Here is a 15,367-nt window from a genome sequence, read left to right as displayed (position 1 = left end):
ATATCACTAATTGGAATAGACCTGAAAATTCACTCTCCAGGGAGACAAAGAAAAATCATCAAAAGTCTGACTTGTGTCCCCAAACAAAACTTTCTGAAAAACAGCAACACTAATTTTTTGTTTAAAAGATTGTTGTTGTTCCGTCACTTGGTCGTGTCTGACTCCCTGCGACCCCATGGACTGCTGCACACCAGGCTTCCCTGTCCTTCGCCGTCCCCCAGAGTTTGCTCCAACTCGTGTCCATTGAGTCGGTGATGCCATCTAGCCATCTCATCCTCTGTTTAAAGACTGGATGCTTCTGAGATGGCAACATTTATCTCAGGGAGGGTGGCAGCAGCCCCATTTCTTCAAGGGATAGTGATAGAGCGTCTCAGCTGTGGTACCCTGGCTCCACCAAGACCACTGCTACTTCTCAAGAGCAGGGGCTGTGTAACTTGAGAAACGGGAGCCATTTGTTTTCCCTCTAGCTGTCAGTCCACTGAGATGAAACTTACAGCATCGCTTGTTCCCCCTGGGCCCCTTGTAATGTGAATTGTCTTTAGCCGATGCTTACCAAATCACTGTCACGTAACAGCAGCCGACCTTTCTTTTCAATCTACGCACTTTCCAGGAGTTATAAATCAGTTGACTTTCAAGCTCGATGAGACAGCATATGCCTTAGTTTGAAGAACAGATGGAGGCTTGGGGGGAAATTGTTTCTGCAGGCTCACTACAAGCAGCACTGCTCCATAAAAGTGAACCATTCGCACTAATTTCTCACATAAATTACACAGGCAGCAGGGAGCACCAGCCCATTCAGCAGAAAACCTTTCATCAAGCTTTCGGAGGTCATCTGACCAATTTAAATTAAAGTTATTTCTGATACATGGCTGTATTTTCACGCCGTACACTTTTAAGACAGAGCAATTCACATCAAATAAAAGGATGGCATTAATTGTCCATGCAGTCCCTTCCTTCAGAAAACACCAAAAAGCACTTTAATTGCCGGAGGATTATTATTTTTTTCAAGACTTTGAGAAAAAGCTCTATCTATTAATTAATCACAGAGGAATTAATAGCGGAAATGCGGCAGCCTTTCTTGTACAAAAATTAGGTAAATTGTCATTTTTCTTGCAAAATTTGCCTTACAAGTTCTGCTAAGGCCTGTTATCCAAACTCAAGCTTTGGCAGTTATCAAAAAATATAGAAGCCCAGGACAATTCAAAGAATATATTCATTCTTTCTTCATGTAAAACAAATTATTCAATTCAAATAAATTTGCTTATAAGATTTTAAAGATCAATATCGATTTTGCCTGCGGTAATAGAGACAGTGTTAATTTTTTGAATCCTGAAGAAACTGAAACATTAAGAAACTGAAGGCACCAGAGGACTTAATTATTAATCAAAATTACAGAGTTTTGAGAACTATATACTGAGGGTTAATGGATCAGATATCATATCGCAGTGGGATTTACTTTAAAACGCGGTTGTATTTACAGATAATGAGCTATCATGGTTTGGAATGACTTTAATTGTAAGAAAATTAGCGTACATTTTAATAATAATTATAGTCAATAAATGTTTTTCCTGGTAGAAATTATCAGTCATGTCAATGGAAACAGTCACATTGACAGAGCTGTTTATGTTTCATGAATACCAATGCCTCTGAGAACTGAAAAAAGAAGAGAAGGTGCTGGAGAAGAAATTCTTAACAGAGTCATATATGAGTATTAAAAACTAGGGGGCTGACATGGAACTGAAGGCACGATCCAGGCACCATCAGTAGATACTCTTTTACAGATTTAGGCATCCAATTATTTTATGCACAGCATTTTCTTTACTTGAATGTTCAGACTGAACATACATTTTCAGTCATTTGTAAAGAAAAATAAACATCGAAAATCATTGGGAAAGCATTACATATAATTTAAGAATTTTCAAGGTAAAACTCAACCTACAGAAACTGTTGCATACAGCTCTGGACTGTGTGTTCAAATTAACTTGCTGGTGCTTATCTTAATTTGCTACCAGAAGACTTGGTCTCTACGGCTAATTTCTAATTAATTGTTTGTTCTTTAAGCTATTTCATGAATATCTTTAACTATGGCTATTTTAGTAACTGTGAAACAAACTTTATTAGCCCTCAATTAAAAAGGGCCATGCCAATCACTCAGTACATGGTCGTCACCAAAGAGAGTAAGGCCTAGAGGGTGAGACACACGCTCATGAAACAGTGTCCTGAGAAGTGGAACTTAGCGGTAACCAGTTGCGGGATGTTTTATATTCATTCAACACACATCGCTGGGCATCAGCTCTGTGCCAGACACTCCTTCAGGGACTGCACCGGCTTAAGGGAGGGAACAAGCTAGAAATAAAGACACAATCCCTGGCTTAGAAGTATTTAGGGTATGTCATTTTTATTAGCCTTGTTACTGGCTCCATTGTAGGTCCCCATCTGGTTTTCATTTTCTCTCATCTTCCCTGTTATATGCTAAATTTCTCTTTTTTACAGTTCTTTGTAAAACAGCTTAAAATCTCTTAGCAAAATGTTAAAGTGGATTAAACTTTATAAATGAATATACATATAACTCATTGATTAAACTACAGAAAATGTGTGTTTTAATTACATAATTAATGTTGCTTTATGAATTAATTTTTAATCAAAAAACAAAGTTGCATGATCCAAGTTTTAATCAACAAGTAATGTATAATTTATAACATTAACCTCAGGGAACTATGCTTCAATGGTGAAATTCTATGCACCTCCAATAGGCCAGGGAGGGAGATGCATTTTGGGCAAAGAGGAGGGGCCACCTAAAGTCCATTCTCTCTTGGACCTACCTGTGTGCATCACAGGCGCACAGTTCTGGTTTTATTCATTTAATTTCAACATAACTGGCTACCAAAGATTATTTACATATCAAAGACTAAGAAAACAAGAATGCGGAAATGCCCCAGGTTGCTATGCTAATTTGGACAATGCCACTATGCAGTTTCTATGACTTAAGAAAGCAAGTTTGAAAAAAAATTAACAGGAAAAAACTGAGTAAGATTCCTTTTAAAAAGACTAAAAAGTATGTGTGGTTCAGGACAGATTATATAAGGTGCTGAGAAATAAAATGGTATACAGTTTCAGACAAGGTTTATACCTGTCTGTTGTATGCAGTTTATTTTTTCACAACTTTCCATTTTGAAGAAGACCTCAAAATCCTCTCCAGTTAGGCACGTAGTTTTCCTGTTGCATCTCTTCTTTTTCTGTCTTAAAGGCTTCTATAAGTAGAACAGTGCAGAGCTCTTAGGGACCAAAACCAGACTTATTTTCATTTGTGTTAAGACTAGGTGTAAGAGTAATAGTATCGCTTGAGACTGATGATGCAGAGTATTTAGAGACAGCAAAGAGAAAACACATGATACACAGTCTCAGGAAGAAATGTTTGATTAGAAAGGTGAGACTTGGTTAGACAGATTTAAAATGACTGTGGTCATCAGTCCTTATAAACAAAAATTAAAACTTTAAGAATCTGTTTATATTATCTATGTCGAAAGGATACTAAAATCCTTTTGACAGACAAAATTTACACCTAAATTTTTAACAAATCAATAGGACATAGACTAACTCTTCACTAGAAAACCGGACAATTTAAGAAGAGGGCTCAAAAGAGAAGCAAATTAGTTAAGCACATAAAAGTGTTTAACAATCCTAATAATCAACAAACAAAATGAGATGCTTTACCCATCACTTTAGTGAAAGTGAAGTTGCTCAGTTGTGTCTGACTCTTTGTGACCCCATGGACTGCAGCTTTCCAGGCTCCTCTGTCCATGGGATTTTCCAGGCAAGAGTACTGGAGTGGGTTGCCATTTCCTTCTCCAGGGAGTCTTCCCGACTCAGGGATTGAACCCGGCTCTCCCGCATTGTAGGCGGACACTTTACCCTCTAAGCCATCAGGGAAACCCGTCACCTTAGCAGACTTTTATTTTAAAGGAGGATTCAGTAATGAATATGGTTCTCTGGAATGACTGCTTTTAAAATATTACTTTTGACCTACTAATTCCTCTTCAGGGAATTTAACCTAAGGATGCAATCAGAGGTAGAAACAAAGGTTTATGTATCTGGGTGTTTCATTTAATATTATTTAGAAATTATATCCCCTCTGAAATTGAAATAATCCTATAATATCTAACAGTTGGAAAATAGTTGATGAAGTATGATTTTAAATTGAAGAAAGCAGGGAAAACCACTAAGGCATTCAGGTATGACCTAAATTAAATCCCCTGTGATTATACAGTGAAAGTGACAAAGAGATTCAAGGAATTAGATCTGATAGACAGAGTGCCTGAAGAACTATGGATGGAGGTTCAAGACATTGTACAGGAGGTGGTGATCAAAACCATCCCCAAGAGAAGGAAATGCAAAAAGGCAAAATGGTTGTGTGAGGAGGGCTAACAAATAGCTCAGAAAAAATGAGAAGTGAAAGGCAAAGGAGAAAAGGAAAGATATACCTATCTGAATGCAGAGCTCCAAAGAATAGCAAGGAGAGATAAGAAAGCCTTCCTCAGTGATCAATGCAAAGAAATAGAAGAAAACAACAGAATGGGAAAGACTAGAGATCTCTTCAAGAAAATTAGAGATACCAAGGGAACATTTCATGCAAGTTCAGTTCAGTTCAGTCACTCAGTTGTGTCTGACTCTTTGCGACCCCATGAATAGCAGCACGCCAGGCCTCCCTGTCCATCACCAACTCCCAGAGTTCACTCAAACTCACGTCCATCGAGTTGGTGATGCCATCCAGCCATCTCATCCTCTGTTGTCCCCTTTTCCTCCTGGCCCCAATCCCTCCCAGCATCAGAGTCTTTTATATGCAGAGTACATCATGAGAAACACTGGGCTGGTTGAAGCACAAGCTGGAATCAAGATTGCTGGGAGAAATATCAATAACCTCAGATATGAAGATGACACCACCCTTATGGCAGAGAGTGAAGAGGAACTAAAAAGCTTCTTGATGAATGTGAAAGAGGAGAGTGAAAAAGTTGGCTTAACATTCAGAAAACGAAGATGGTGGCATCTGGTCCCATCACTTCATGGGAAATAGATAGGGAAACAGTGGAAACAGTGTCAGACTTTATTTTTTTGGGCTCCAAAATCACTGCAGATGGTGACTGCAGCCATGAAATTAAAAGACGCTTGCTCCTTGGAAGAAAAGTTAAGACCAACCTAGATAGCATATTGAAAAGCAGAGACATTACTTTGCCAACAAAGGTCCACCTAGTCAAGGCTATGGTTTTCCCAGTGGTCATGTATGGATGTGAGAGTTGTACGGTGAAGAAAGCTGAGTGCCGAAGAATTGATGCTTTTGAACTGTGGTGTTGGAGAAGACTCTTGAGAGTCCCTTGGCCTGCAAGGAGATCCAACCAGTCCATTCTAAAGGAGATCAGCCCTGGGTGTTCTTTGGAAGGAATGATGTTAAAGCTGAAACGCCAGTACTTTGGCCACCTCATGCGAAGAGTTGACTCATTGGAAAAGACTCTGAAGCTGGGAGGGATTGGGGGCAGGAGGAGAAGGCGATGACAGAGGGGCACAATAAAGGACAGAAACCGTATGGACCTAACAGAAGCAGAAGATATTAAGAAAAGGTGGCAAGAATATACAGAAGAACTATACAAAAAAAATCTTAATGATCCAGATAACCACGATGGTGTGATTGCTCACCTAGAGTCAGACATCCTGGAATACAAAGTCAAGTGGGCCTTAGGGAGCATCACTACAAACAAAGCTAGTAGAGGTCAAATCCTAAAAGATGATGCTGTGAAAGTGCTGCACTCAATATGCCAGGGAATTTGGAAAACTCAGCAGTGCCCACAAGACTGGAAAAGGTCAGTTTTCATTCCAGTTTCAAAGAAGGGCAGTGCCAAAGTATGTTCAAACTACTGCACAATTATACTCATTCCACCCACTAGCAAAGTAATGCTCAAAATCCTTCAAGCTAGGCTTCAACAGTACATGAACTGAGAACTTCCAGATGTTCAAACTGGATTTAGAAAAGACAGAGGAACCAGAGATCAAATTGCCAACATCTATTGGATCACAGAAGAAGCAAGAGAATTTCAGAAAAACATCTACTTCTGTTTCACTGACTATGCAAAAGCCTATGTGTGGATTACAACAAACTCTGGAAAACTCTTAGAGATGGGAATAACAGACCACGTTACCTGCCTCCTGAGAAACCTCAGGAGGTCAAAAGCAAGTCAAGAAGCAACAGAACCAGGCGTTGAACAATGGACTGGTTCCAAATTGGAAAAGGTATATGTCAAGGCTATATATTGTCACCCTGATTATTTAACTTACCCCAGAATGCCGGGCTAGATGAAGCACAAACTGGAATCAAGATTGCCAGGACAAAATATCAATAACCTCAGATATGCAGATGACACCACCTTTGTGGCAGAAAGCAAAGAGGAACTAAAGAGCCTCTTGATGAAAGTGAAAGAGGAGAGTGAAAAAGTTGGCTTAAAACTCAACAGTCAAAAAGCAAAGATCATAGCATACAGTCCAATCACTTCATGGCAAATAGATGGGGGAACAATGGAAACAGTGACAGATTTTATTTTTGGAACTCCAAAATCCCTGCAGATGATGACTGGAGCCATGAAATTAAAAGATGCTTGCTCCTCGGAAGAAAAGCTATGACCAACCTAGACAGCATATTAAAAACCAGAGACATTACTTTGTCAACAAAGGTCCATCTAGCCAAGGCTATGGTTTTTCCAGTAGTCATGCATGGATGTGTGAGTTGGACCATAAAGAAAGCTGAGTGCCGAAGAAGCAATGATGCTTTTGAACTGTAGTGATGGAGAAGACTCTTAAGAGTCCCTTGAACAGCAAGGAGATCAAACCAGTCAATCCTAAAGGAAATCAGTCATGAATATTCATTGGAAGGACTGATGCTGAAGCTGAAACCCAATACTTTGGCCACCTGATGGGAAGAACTGACTCATTGGAAAAGACCCTGATGCTAGGAAAGATTGAAGGCAGGAAGAGAGGGGATAACAGAGGATGAGAAGGCTGGATGGCATCACTGACTCAATGGGCATGAGTTTGAGCAAGCTCTGGGAGTTGGTGATGGACAGGGAAGACTGGAGTGCCACAGTCCATGGGTTCCAAAGAGTTGGACACGACTGAGCGACTGAACTGAACTGAACTGATTCATCTTTCACAGATCATTAACTTGCCCCTGATAAGTATATAGAAAATTTTGCTACAAATATCTTGCAAAAGTTTTTTTCATATTTACCAAGGAATGCATAAGAAGCACAGCCATCTCAAAGATGCATATACCAGTCTTATTTTTTCATTTTAATAATGATTCTCAGATAGTTCTAAGTCTCCTCTCTGGCTAGCAGGTCCAAGCATTTATTTTTGACTGAATTATCTTATCTTAATCTAGAGCAGCACTGTCTAATATGGTAACCATGTGGCTATTTAAATTAAAATTAATTAAAATCTAAAATTTAGTTCCTTGGGCTCACTGGGGACATTTCAAGTGCTTAATGGCCACATATGGCTACTTGTAATGTATTAGACATTGCAGATGAAGCACACTTCCACCACTGCTGAAAGACGCATTAGACCGTGCTTGGATCTTTAGCGATACCACAAGGGATACACTAAACTGCACAGATTCTGGCATTTGGTTTGCCCTGTTGTTCTGACATGTGGAAGAAATGATCATTTCGTGGGCTCTAAACTATGATGGCAGTTCAGGATGTGGGTTGAGAAACCTAACCTTGCAAAGACATTTCTTGAAATTCTGATAAAGGAAATGGATCTCCTTACCACTTAATTACACACACCATTTCAGGTCTCACCGCCACTCTTGGAGGCCTAGGGGTGTCACAAGGACTGTGGAGAGAGGACAGGTACTTTCCCGGGAATCAGAGCTACTCAGAAGTGTTCAGCAAGGGGCAAGCTAGGCCATGAGGTGAGAAGTTCGTTTGACCAGAGCTCTATCCACACACAAGGGAGTATAGTGCCGGGTCTGGGGCAGTCTTTAGTGCGGTTTTTGCAGGGTGCTTGAGAGTCCCTTGGACTGCAAGGAGATCCAACCACTCCATCCTAAAGGAGATCAGTCCTGGGTGTTCACTGGAAGGATTGATGCTGAAGATGAAACTCCAATACTTTGACCACCTCATGTGAAGAGTTAAATCATTGGAAAAGACCCTGATGTTGGGAGGGATTGGGGACAGAAGAAGGGGACGACAGAGAATGAGATGGCTGGATGGCATCACTGACTCAATGGACATGAGTATGAGTAAACTCCAGGAGTTGGTGATGGACAGGGAGGCCTGGCGTGCTGTGATTCACAGGGTCGCAAAGAGTCGGACACGACAGAGCGACTGAACTGAATTGAACTGGGGAGCCCTGCTTTCTTCAGCATTCAATGTCCATTCCTTAGAAATGTTATCCTAAAAGAAGGCCTCTGGTCTTACCAAGTATTAGACGTTCCCCACAGTATATGTGCCAAGAATACGAATAAATATGAGAGATTGCTCACAAGCCTGTGCTTAATAAGTTTAATGTTTTATCTTCAGCATTATAGCAGTACAATTGAAATCTGGTTGGCAAAGCTTTAAAGGATAGAAATCTACCTTCTGTCCTAGTTATAGGATAAGATGTCTTTTTAAATGTATGCTATTATCCTACCAGCAGCAGCAAATAAATTGCTTCCTCTTTAATCTGACTTTTTAGCTTGCTGAATCACTACAATAGTCAATAGTAGCTTAAAAGAATTAATATAGCTATAAAAAAGAAAAGCAGTTTATATGCCATCTGACTGCTGGAGTACCAAAGATAACGCCAAATGATTCATCCTATGCTTTTATTATTTTCAAGATAAACTTTTTTTTGTCTCTTGACATTTCTAGAAGTTATTCAAGATTATTCAAGCAGGTCAAAAAAAACTATGGATTCTTTTATTGATACAATTTTTATGTGCTAAAATTATGTAAAACACCAAAATCTACTTGCTTTGCATAAGGAAATATGGCATATTCTTTTAATCAAAAGGAATCAAGTTCTTAAGCATCTCTATGTTACCATGCATGAATTGGTACATTGACACAAACTCTAAAGCCATGTAATTAATCAAATACAAACCAACCCCTAATTAAAGTTTTGAAGACTGAAATATCTAAATTAGTTATATTGCTATATATTTTTCTCATCATGCACATTTTCATATAACAAATGCAAATTTTAAGACAGGCGATTAAAAGCAAGATAATAATGTCCTTCATTTGCCTAAAATATATGACAAAACTTAATAACAAGGACAACTTCAGATTTCCCTTGCCAAGTAACTTTTTAATATGTTCAGTAACTGGATATTATGTGACTGCTCAAGACCTAGAAATGTCTGATAATTATGTGAAAACATTTAAAGACATACCAGATGTAATACAATCAATTCTTTCAGTTTTTCCAAAAAAGAAGGAAAAGGTTAATTTTAATGAATCGTTGTAAGCTGTTTACTTCGATGAATTCTTCACTTTGATCATTCTTATTTTTTAACATAAGTTTGTTACTAATTATAAACATTCCTGACATTCGCCCTTCAGACAATACTGTGGGACTTTTTCGCTACATGGATCAATTGCTAAATTCAAAATATTTGGCAAAACCTTTTGTGTTCCTTAACCTGATGCTATGCTCACACACATGCAATTGCTTTCCAGTCTTCAGGCAGAGAAGCCCTTTTAGCTGATAAATATCACCCAAAGCAAAGTCCTTGATAACAAAAAATAATTAAATAGCAGAAGCTGGTTAGAGATCAGCATTCATTTTTCAAATTAAATGTAAAAGCCTTCTCCAGTTGAGAGATTGGCAAGTTTTTACAAATAACACCAGCGAGCCTTTTAGAAAGAAACACAGCCACATTAGAATGGAGTCATTAGGCAATACATTTATTTTGAAGCCAATTAACCTTTCGTCAGAAAAATGTCGGTGCTATAAGGCTTTCAGCGGCGGAGGTCAGTCTCTAACAGAGCTCCTGTGACAGCACTGCGCCGGCTGACACGTGCTGCAGACAGAGAGGAGAGGGCCTCCGTCAGAGCCCGCCTGCTTTTGTATTCCACTCTGCATTTCCAGGGAGCAGACAATCTTGACCTATCCATTTAGGTAATTAAAGCTTCCATTTGGAAGTGTCCTGCAGGAAGGTGAAATTTGGGGGGAGATAAATGGCTGTTGCTCTCCACATCCAGCCACCAGTTCCATCATTTGATGGACTGCCTGAAACGGGCTGGAATGCCAGGTTCTCATAAAAATAGAGATGCATCGGTCAGCACACAATTCTCCAAGGCAAAGCAACTCTGTCATTTCCTTTTCCTGCAGGCTGTAATTTAATTGTTAGTCAAGGTGGGCAGCTGACACAGAGGGGCTTCCTCTAAGAGCTTACCCACCATCTTCCACTCACCGAGAAATCACTCCAGCTTATTTACTTATCAGTCAAGAATGGCACTGGGCGATACAGCTTCCGCAGCGAGCACAGCTGGTTCTCGCAGCTGCACAAGGACTTACCTTCCACGCTATTTTGTTTCCTTTCGAATCATGTTCAAGGGCAATTGGAAAGTCTCCTCGTTCATAAAATTTTCGAAACGCTGTGGGTTTGGTGGGTCTTTCTTTGAATGCTCCTGCACTTGGAGGGCCTCTCACCTTCAAAGGAAAAAATAAAAAAAATAAAAGTAGGAATCAGGTTTTAAAACACATGGGAAAATGCATGATGAAAAGACTTTGGCTTTTATAAGTTTCATTTTGTACAAAACGTCAAATTATCTTAATAATGGGCAACAAAAATCTCACAAACATTTGGAGAAAAAAAATTTATAACACTGTTAAGGATTCACTTTATTTCAAGCTATCTTACAAAGTACTCCTAGAAAGTGTCACTAAAAATATTACTTTATAAGGAAGAAAAGCCTGAACTTTTGTTTAAGAAAAATATTTTAATAAAATCAACTAAGTTCAGAGTGTTAAAACTTTTAAGATTCCTAATAACTGCAAGTTCTAATCCAAGTCTGATATACTTTGTGGAATATTCTAGAAATAAATTTAAAATATCACCTTCAAATCTTTCTATATAAATAAAATAAAAATAATATGTTCTCAAGGTATGAATATTAACCACAAAACCATAAATGTGTGATAAAAATTTTGTTGTTGTTTAATCTCTAAGTTGCGTGCAACTCTTTGGGACCCCATGGGTGGTAACAGACTAGGCTCCTCTGAGAATTAAGTAATGATAAATGAGACAGTTTAAAAAGAAAAATGGCGGTCTACATTTGATAACATGAGTTTCAAAAAAATGAACATTAAAAAACATTATGAGAATCTTTCAACCTGTCAAACTGTGATTTTTATCAATGAAGAAATATCTCATTTTGAGCTATTCACATTGAGCACAACTTTAAATCTGCATTATTTACATATGAACTAATTCATTAGGTTACAAAATTCAAAGTGATTAGTGAAATGTTTAGGAAAGTATACTCCATTGTATTGTTCCATACATATAGTCTAAACATTATTTTTCTTATGCCTCTTTATTTTAAAAAAGGTAAATTATTATTCATTTATTAGGTTAATAAAAATAATTATTTTGTCAATTCTTAATATAAACAAGACAGCAAATAATTTACCTACTATCTTAATATTTTAAATTATTTGAAAGTGAAGTCGCTCAGTCGTGTCCGACTCTGCGACCCCATGGACTGTAGCCTGCCAGGCTCCTCCGTCCATGGGATTCTCCAGGCAAGAATACTGGAGTGGGTTGCCGTTTCCTTCTCCAGGGGATCTTCCCGACCCAGGGATTGAACCCACGTCTCCCACATTGCGGGCAGACGCTTTAACCTCTGAGCCACCAGGGAAGCCCTTAAATTATTTGACATTGTATTACTTTTTAACATCTGTGTGAAAATTTTTAATTTTAACAAACTATACATAAAAATATATCTGATATAACAAACAGATAAAGACAAACACATTTTATCTGAAGCTCACATAAAGACTAACATTAGAAACTGAGTGGGATATTAAGAAATATTCAGATGATTAAATGCTGAAGTGGAATTGAGGAGTGTGGTGACACGGAGACCTTTATTAGAGTTTAAAATGATCTTCACTACACAGCCCACTGTCCCAAGCATACGGTTACATAGGTCACTGAGAAGACACTGGGCAGTGGAGAAGTAAGATTTCCTTTTGCTCATTAAAGATTTGAAATTTGGTCTGGTATTAGAATTATTAGCCGCTATTTTCAGCCAAGTTCATTCAACTGTTAAATGAGCATGTGCCTATGGCAACTACTTTGTTCAGAGCTCTGAGCTGGATGCCATTCAAAAGAGGATGTTTTCAACAATATTAGTATGATGGAAGCTGTAGAGATGTCATTCCCAGACTTTTGGGTTTCATGAAACAATAAATTTTGAATCACATTTTTGGGAACTGATAAAGAATTGACAGATTTTTATTTTGCCAAGAAGTTACATTTACAAAAAAAATTACTATCTACCATCATGTCACCATTCTAGCACACCCTCCGAAGGTAGCAGAACATAATCTAAGGAAAGAAAACGTAGCCAGCATGCATACGTATTTATGGAACGTTCTAGCGCTTCCCCAGTGGCTCAGATGGTAAAGAATCTGCCTGCAACGTGGGAGACCTGGATCTGATTCCTGGGTTGGGAAGATCCCCTGAAGAAGGGAACGGCTACCCACTCCAGTATTCTGGCCTGAAGAATTCAGGGTCACAAAGAGTTGGACACGACTGAGCGACGTTCACTTTCACTGTACTTCATAGCACAATAGTGTGTATGTGTGTGTGTGTGTATGTGTGTTTATTATACAGTACTGATTACTGGTCATTTCTATGGTTTTGAAAAATTAGCTTTTTAATGGATAAAGAAAACAACTTCGTGTGTGTGTGTGTGTGTGTGTGTGTATAATGGATATTGTTTTTGCTGGTTAGTTGCTAAGTCACTTCTGACTCTTTTGTGACCCCGTGGACTGTAGTTCACCAGGCTCCTCTGTCATTGGGATTTCCCAGGCAAGAATACCAGAGTGGGTTGCCATTTCCTTCTCCAGGGGACCTTCCCGACCCAGGGATCAAACCCGCGTCTCCTGCATAGGCAGGCAGATTCTTTACCACTGACCCACCAGGGAAGACCTATATTGGATATCATTCAACCATAAAAAGAAGGAAGTCCTGCCATTTGGAATGACCGGAGTATTCATTAAGGTCTAAGTGAAATAAGTCAGACCGAAAGGCAAATACTATGTGATAACACCTTCTGGAGGAATCTAAAAGAAGCTCATGGAAACCAAGAGTAGAATGATGCCTGCCAGGGCCTGGGGCGGGGGGCGGAGAGGGGGGGGGATATGCTGTCTTTTTTTTATTCGCTTGCCAATCTTCCTGATTCTTGGTGTGACAACTGATTTCTTTATTGAAACCTGGACATTGGTGCGTTGTGAGACTCCAGATCTCCTTCTGTTTCAGCTGGTTGATGCTGGTATCTCTCTAGCAGAAAGAGCTGAGGGGTAGAAGTACTGGTGTCCCAGCTGGCCTCGGCTGGGGAGGGTGGAGAGAGCGCCTCATCACTCTGGGAGAGGGTAGGAGCTTCAGCACCTTGGTCTGCACCACCACCGTCCTGGCAGAGAAGGGGAGCAGTGCCCACCATTGCTCTCCACCCTGACATCACAAATGGAGCGGTCTCACTACCAGTGCCTGTCCCTCTGACACTACCCCAGTAGGAACAGGGAAGAGCCTCTTATTACAGCTGGCTGGGGTGGACACACATGACGGTTCCAGTAGTCATGTATGGATGTGAGAGTTGGACCATAAAGAAAGCTGAGCACTGAAGAACTGATACTTTTGAACTGTGGTGTTGGAGAAGACTCTTGAGAGTCCCTTGGACTGCAAGAAGATCCAACCAGTCCATCCTAAAGGAGATCAGTCCTGAGTGTTCACTGGAAGGACTGTTGTTGAAGCTGAAACTCCAATACTTTGGCCACCCGATGCGAAGAACTGACTCATTGGAAAAGACCCTGATTCTGAGAAAGATCGAAGGCAGGAGGAGAAGGGGACGACAGAGGACGAGATGGCTGGATGGCATCACCGACTCAATGGACATGAGTTTGAGCAAGGCAGTTGGTGATGGACAGGGAGGCCTTGTGTGCTACAGTCCATGGGCTCTCAAAGAGTCGCTGTGAGTGCTAGGAAGTCTTTTTTCAATTCCAGTAGAGATCCACTCAGAGAAGGCAACGGTAATCCACTCCAGGACTCTTGCCTGGAAAATCCCATGGATGGAGGAGCTTGGTAGGCTGCAGTCCATGGGGTTGCTAAGAGTTGGACACAACTGGGCAACTTCATGTTCACTTTTCACTTTTATGCATTGGAGAAGAAAATGGCAACCCATTCCAGTGTTCTTGCCTGGAGAATCCCAGGGATGGCGGAGCCTGGTGGGCTGCCATCTATGGGGTTGCACAGAGTTGGACACGACTGAAGCAACTTAGCATCAGTAGCAGCAGCAGCAGAGATCCACTACAATCCCTCACTTAAAAAATTCAGCTACAACCATGATTTAGATTTCTTTGTCTTATCATCATCTCCTAACCATCTTTTTCAGTTTTTTCTAGATGCCAATTCATCATTTCTGCTGTTGAGAGCATGCCTCTCATTTGTTTATCTGGCTGAAAATTTGTTTGAAATTAGGCATCTTTCTCCTTTTTCTTTGTATTTATCTTAAAATCAATTTCTCTTCCTTTTTATCTCTTATTCTAAATATACTTTATTTCTTTCTGGTTCAGAACTCAAAGTTCTAAATGTCCAAACTTTTCAAATAATGAACATATTGCTAAGATGCCCAGAAGGCTTTTTATAAACTGTGATAGATAACTTATACTTCCTCTATCTGCCCATAAATATTCATGGGCTCTCTACGAAATGATTCCATACCTACAATTCCATGGAACTCTTTACTTAGTTTTACAAAAATTGTCCATGCTAATATGCAATGACTCAGCAGTGACAGAATTTTATTATGTTATCTTCTGTTTTCACATTTCTGCCATTTACTTATTTAAAAACACTAGATTCTCTGAAGTCTGCTATAGATCCATTCCAAATTAATTCATGGAATCTCAAGAGTTACAGTTTGTAAAACCGATTAGAATATTCCCATCTAAATTTGTTAATGCAAGGGGACATTACCTAATTTTATGCAAATGCTCTGTCATTCTATCCTTAGATAATATTTTTTCTGTTCCAAATATATACCCACTTAAACCTTATAGAAAGATATACTACTTTTAATATTCCATGCATAATTCATTCCAACTA

The 15,367-nt window shown here is 39.4% G+C and overlaps 1 protein-coding gene across 2 annotated transcripts in view; it reads right to left on the bottom strand.

Moving 5' to 3' along the window:
• PACRG (parkin coregulated) overlaps positions 1–15,367 on the bottom strand; it is a 535,154-nt gene that overhangs the window by 461,044 nt on the left and 58,743 nt on the right. For both annotated transcript variants that reach the window (XM_068985431.1, XM_068985432.1), the window contains exon 2: positions 10,552–10,686. In XM_068985431.1, coding sequence (XP_068841532.1) covers positions 10,552–10,686 — 135 coding nt within the window. The remainder of the gene's footprint in view (positions 1–10,551; positions 10,687–15,367) is intronic.

This window comes from Capricornis sumatraensis, chromosome 13 (assembly GCF_032405125.1).
Source record: "Capricornis sumatraensis isolate serow.1 chromosome 13, serow.2, whole genome shotgun sequence".
Lineage (NCBI taxonomy): Eukaryota > Metazoa > Chordata > Mammalia > Artiodactyla > Bovidae > Capricornis > Capricornis sumatraensis.
The sequence above is the reverse complement of the archived record's forward strand: the minus strand, read 5'-3'. Positions and strand labels throughout refer to the sequence as shown.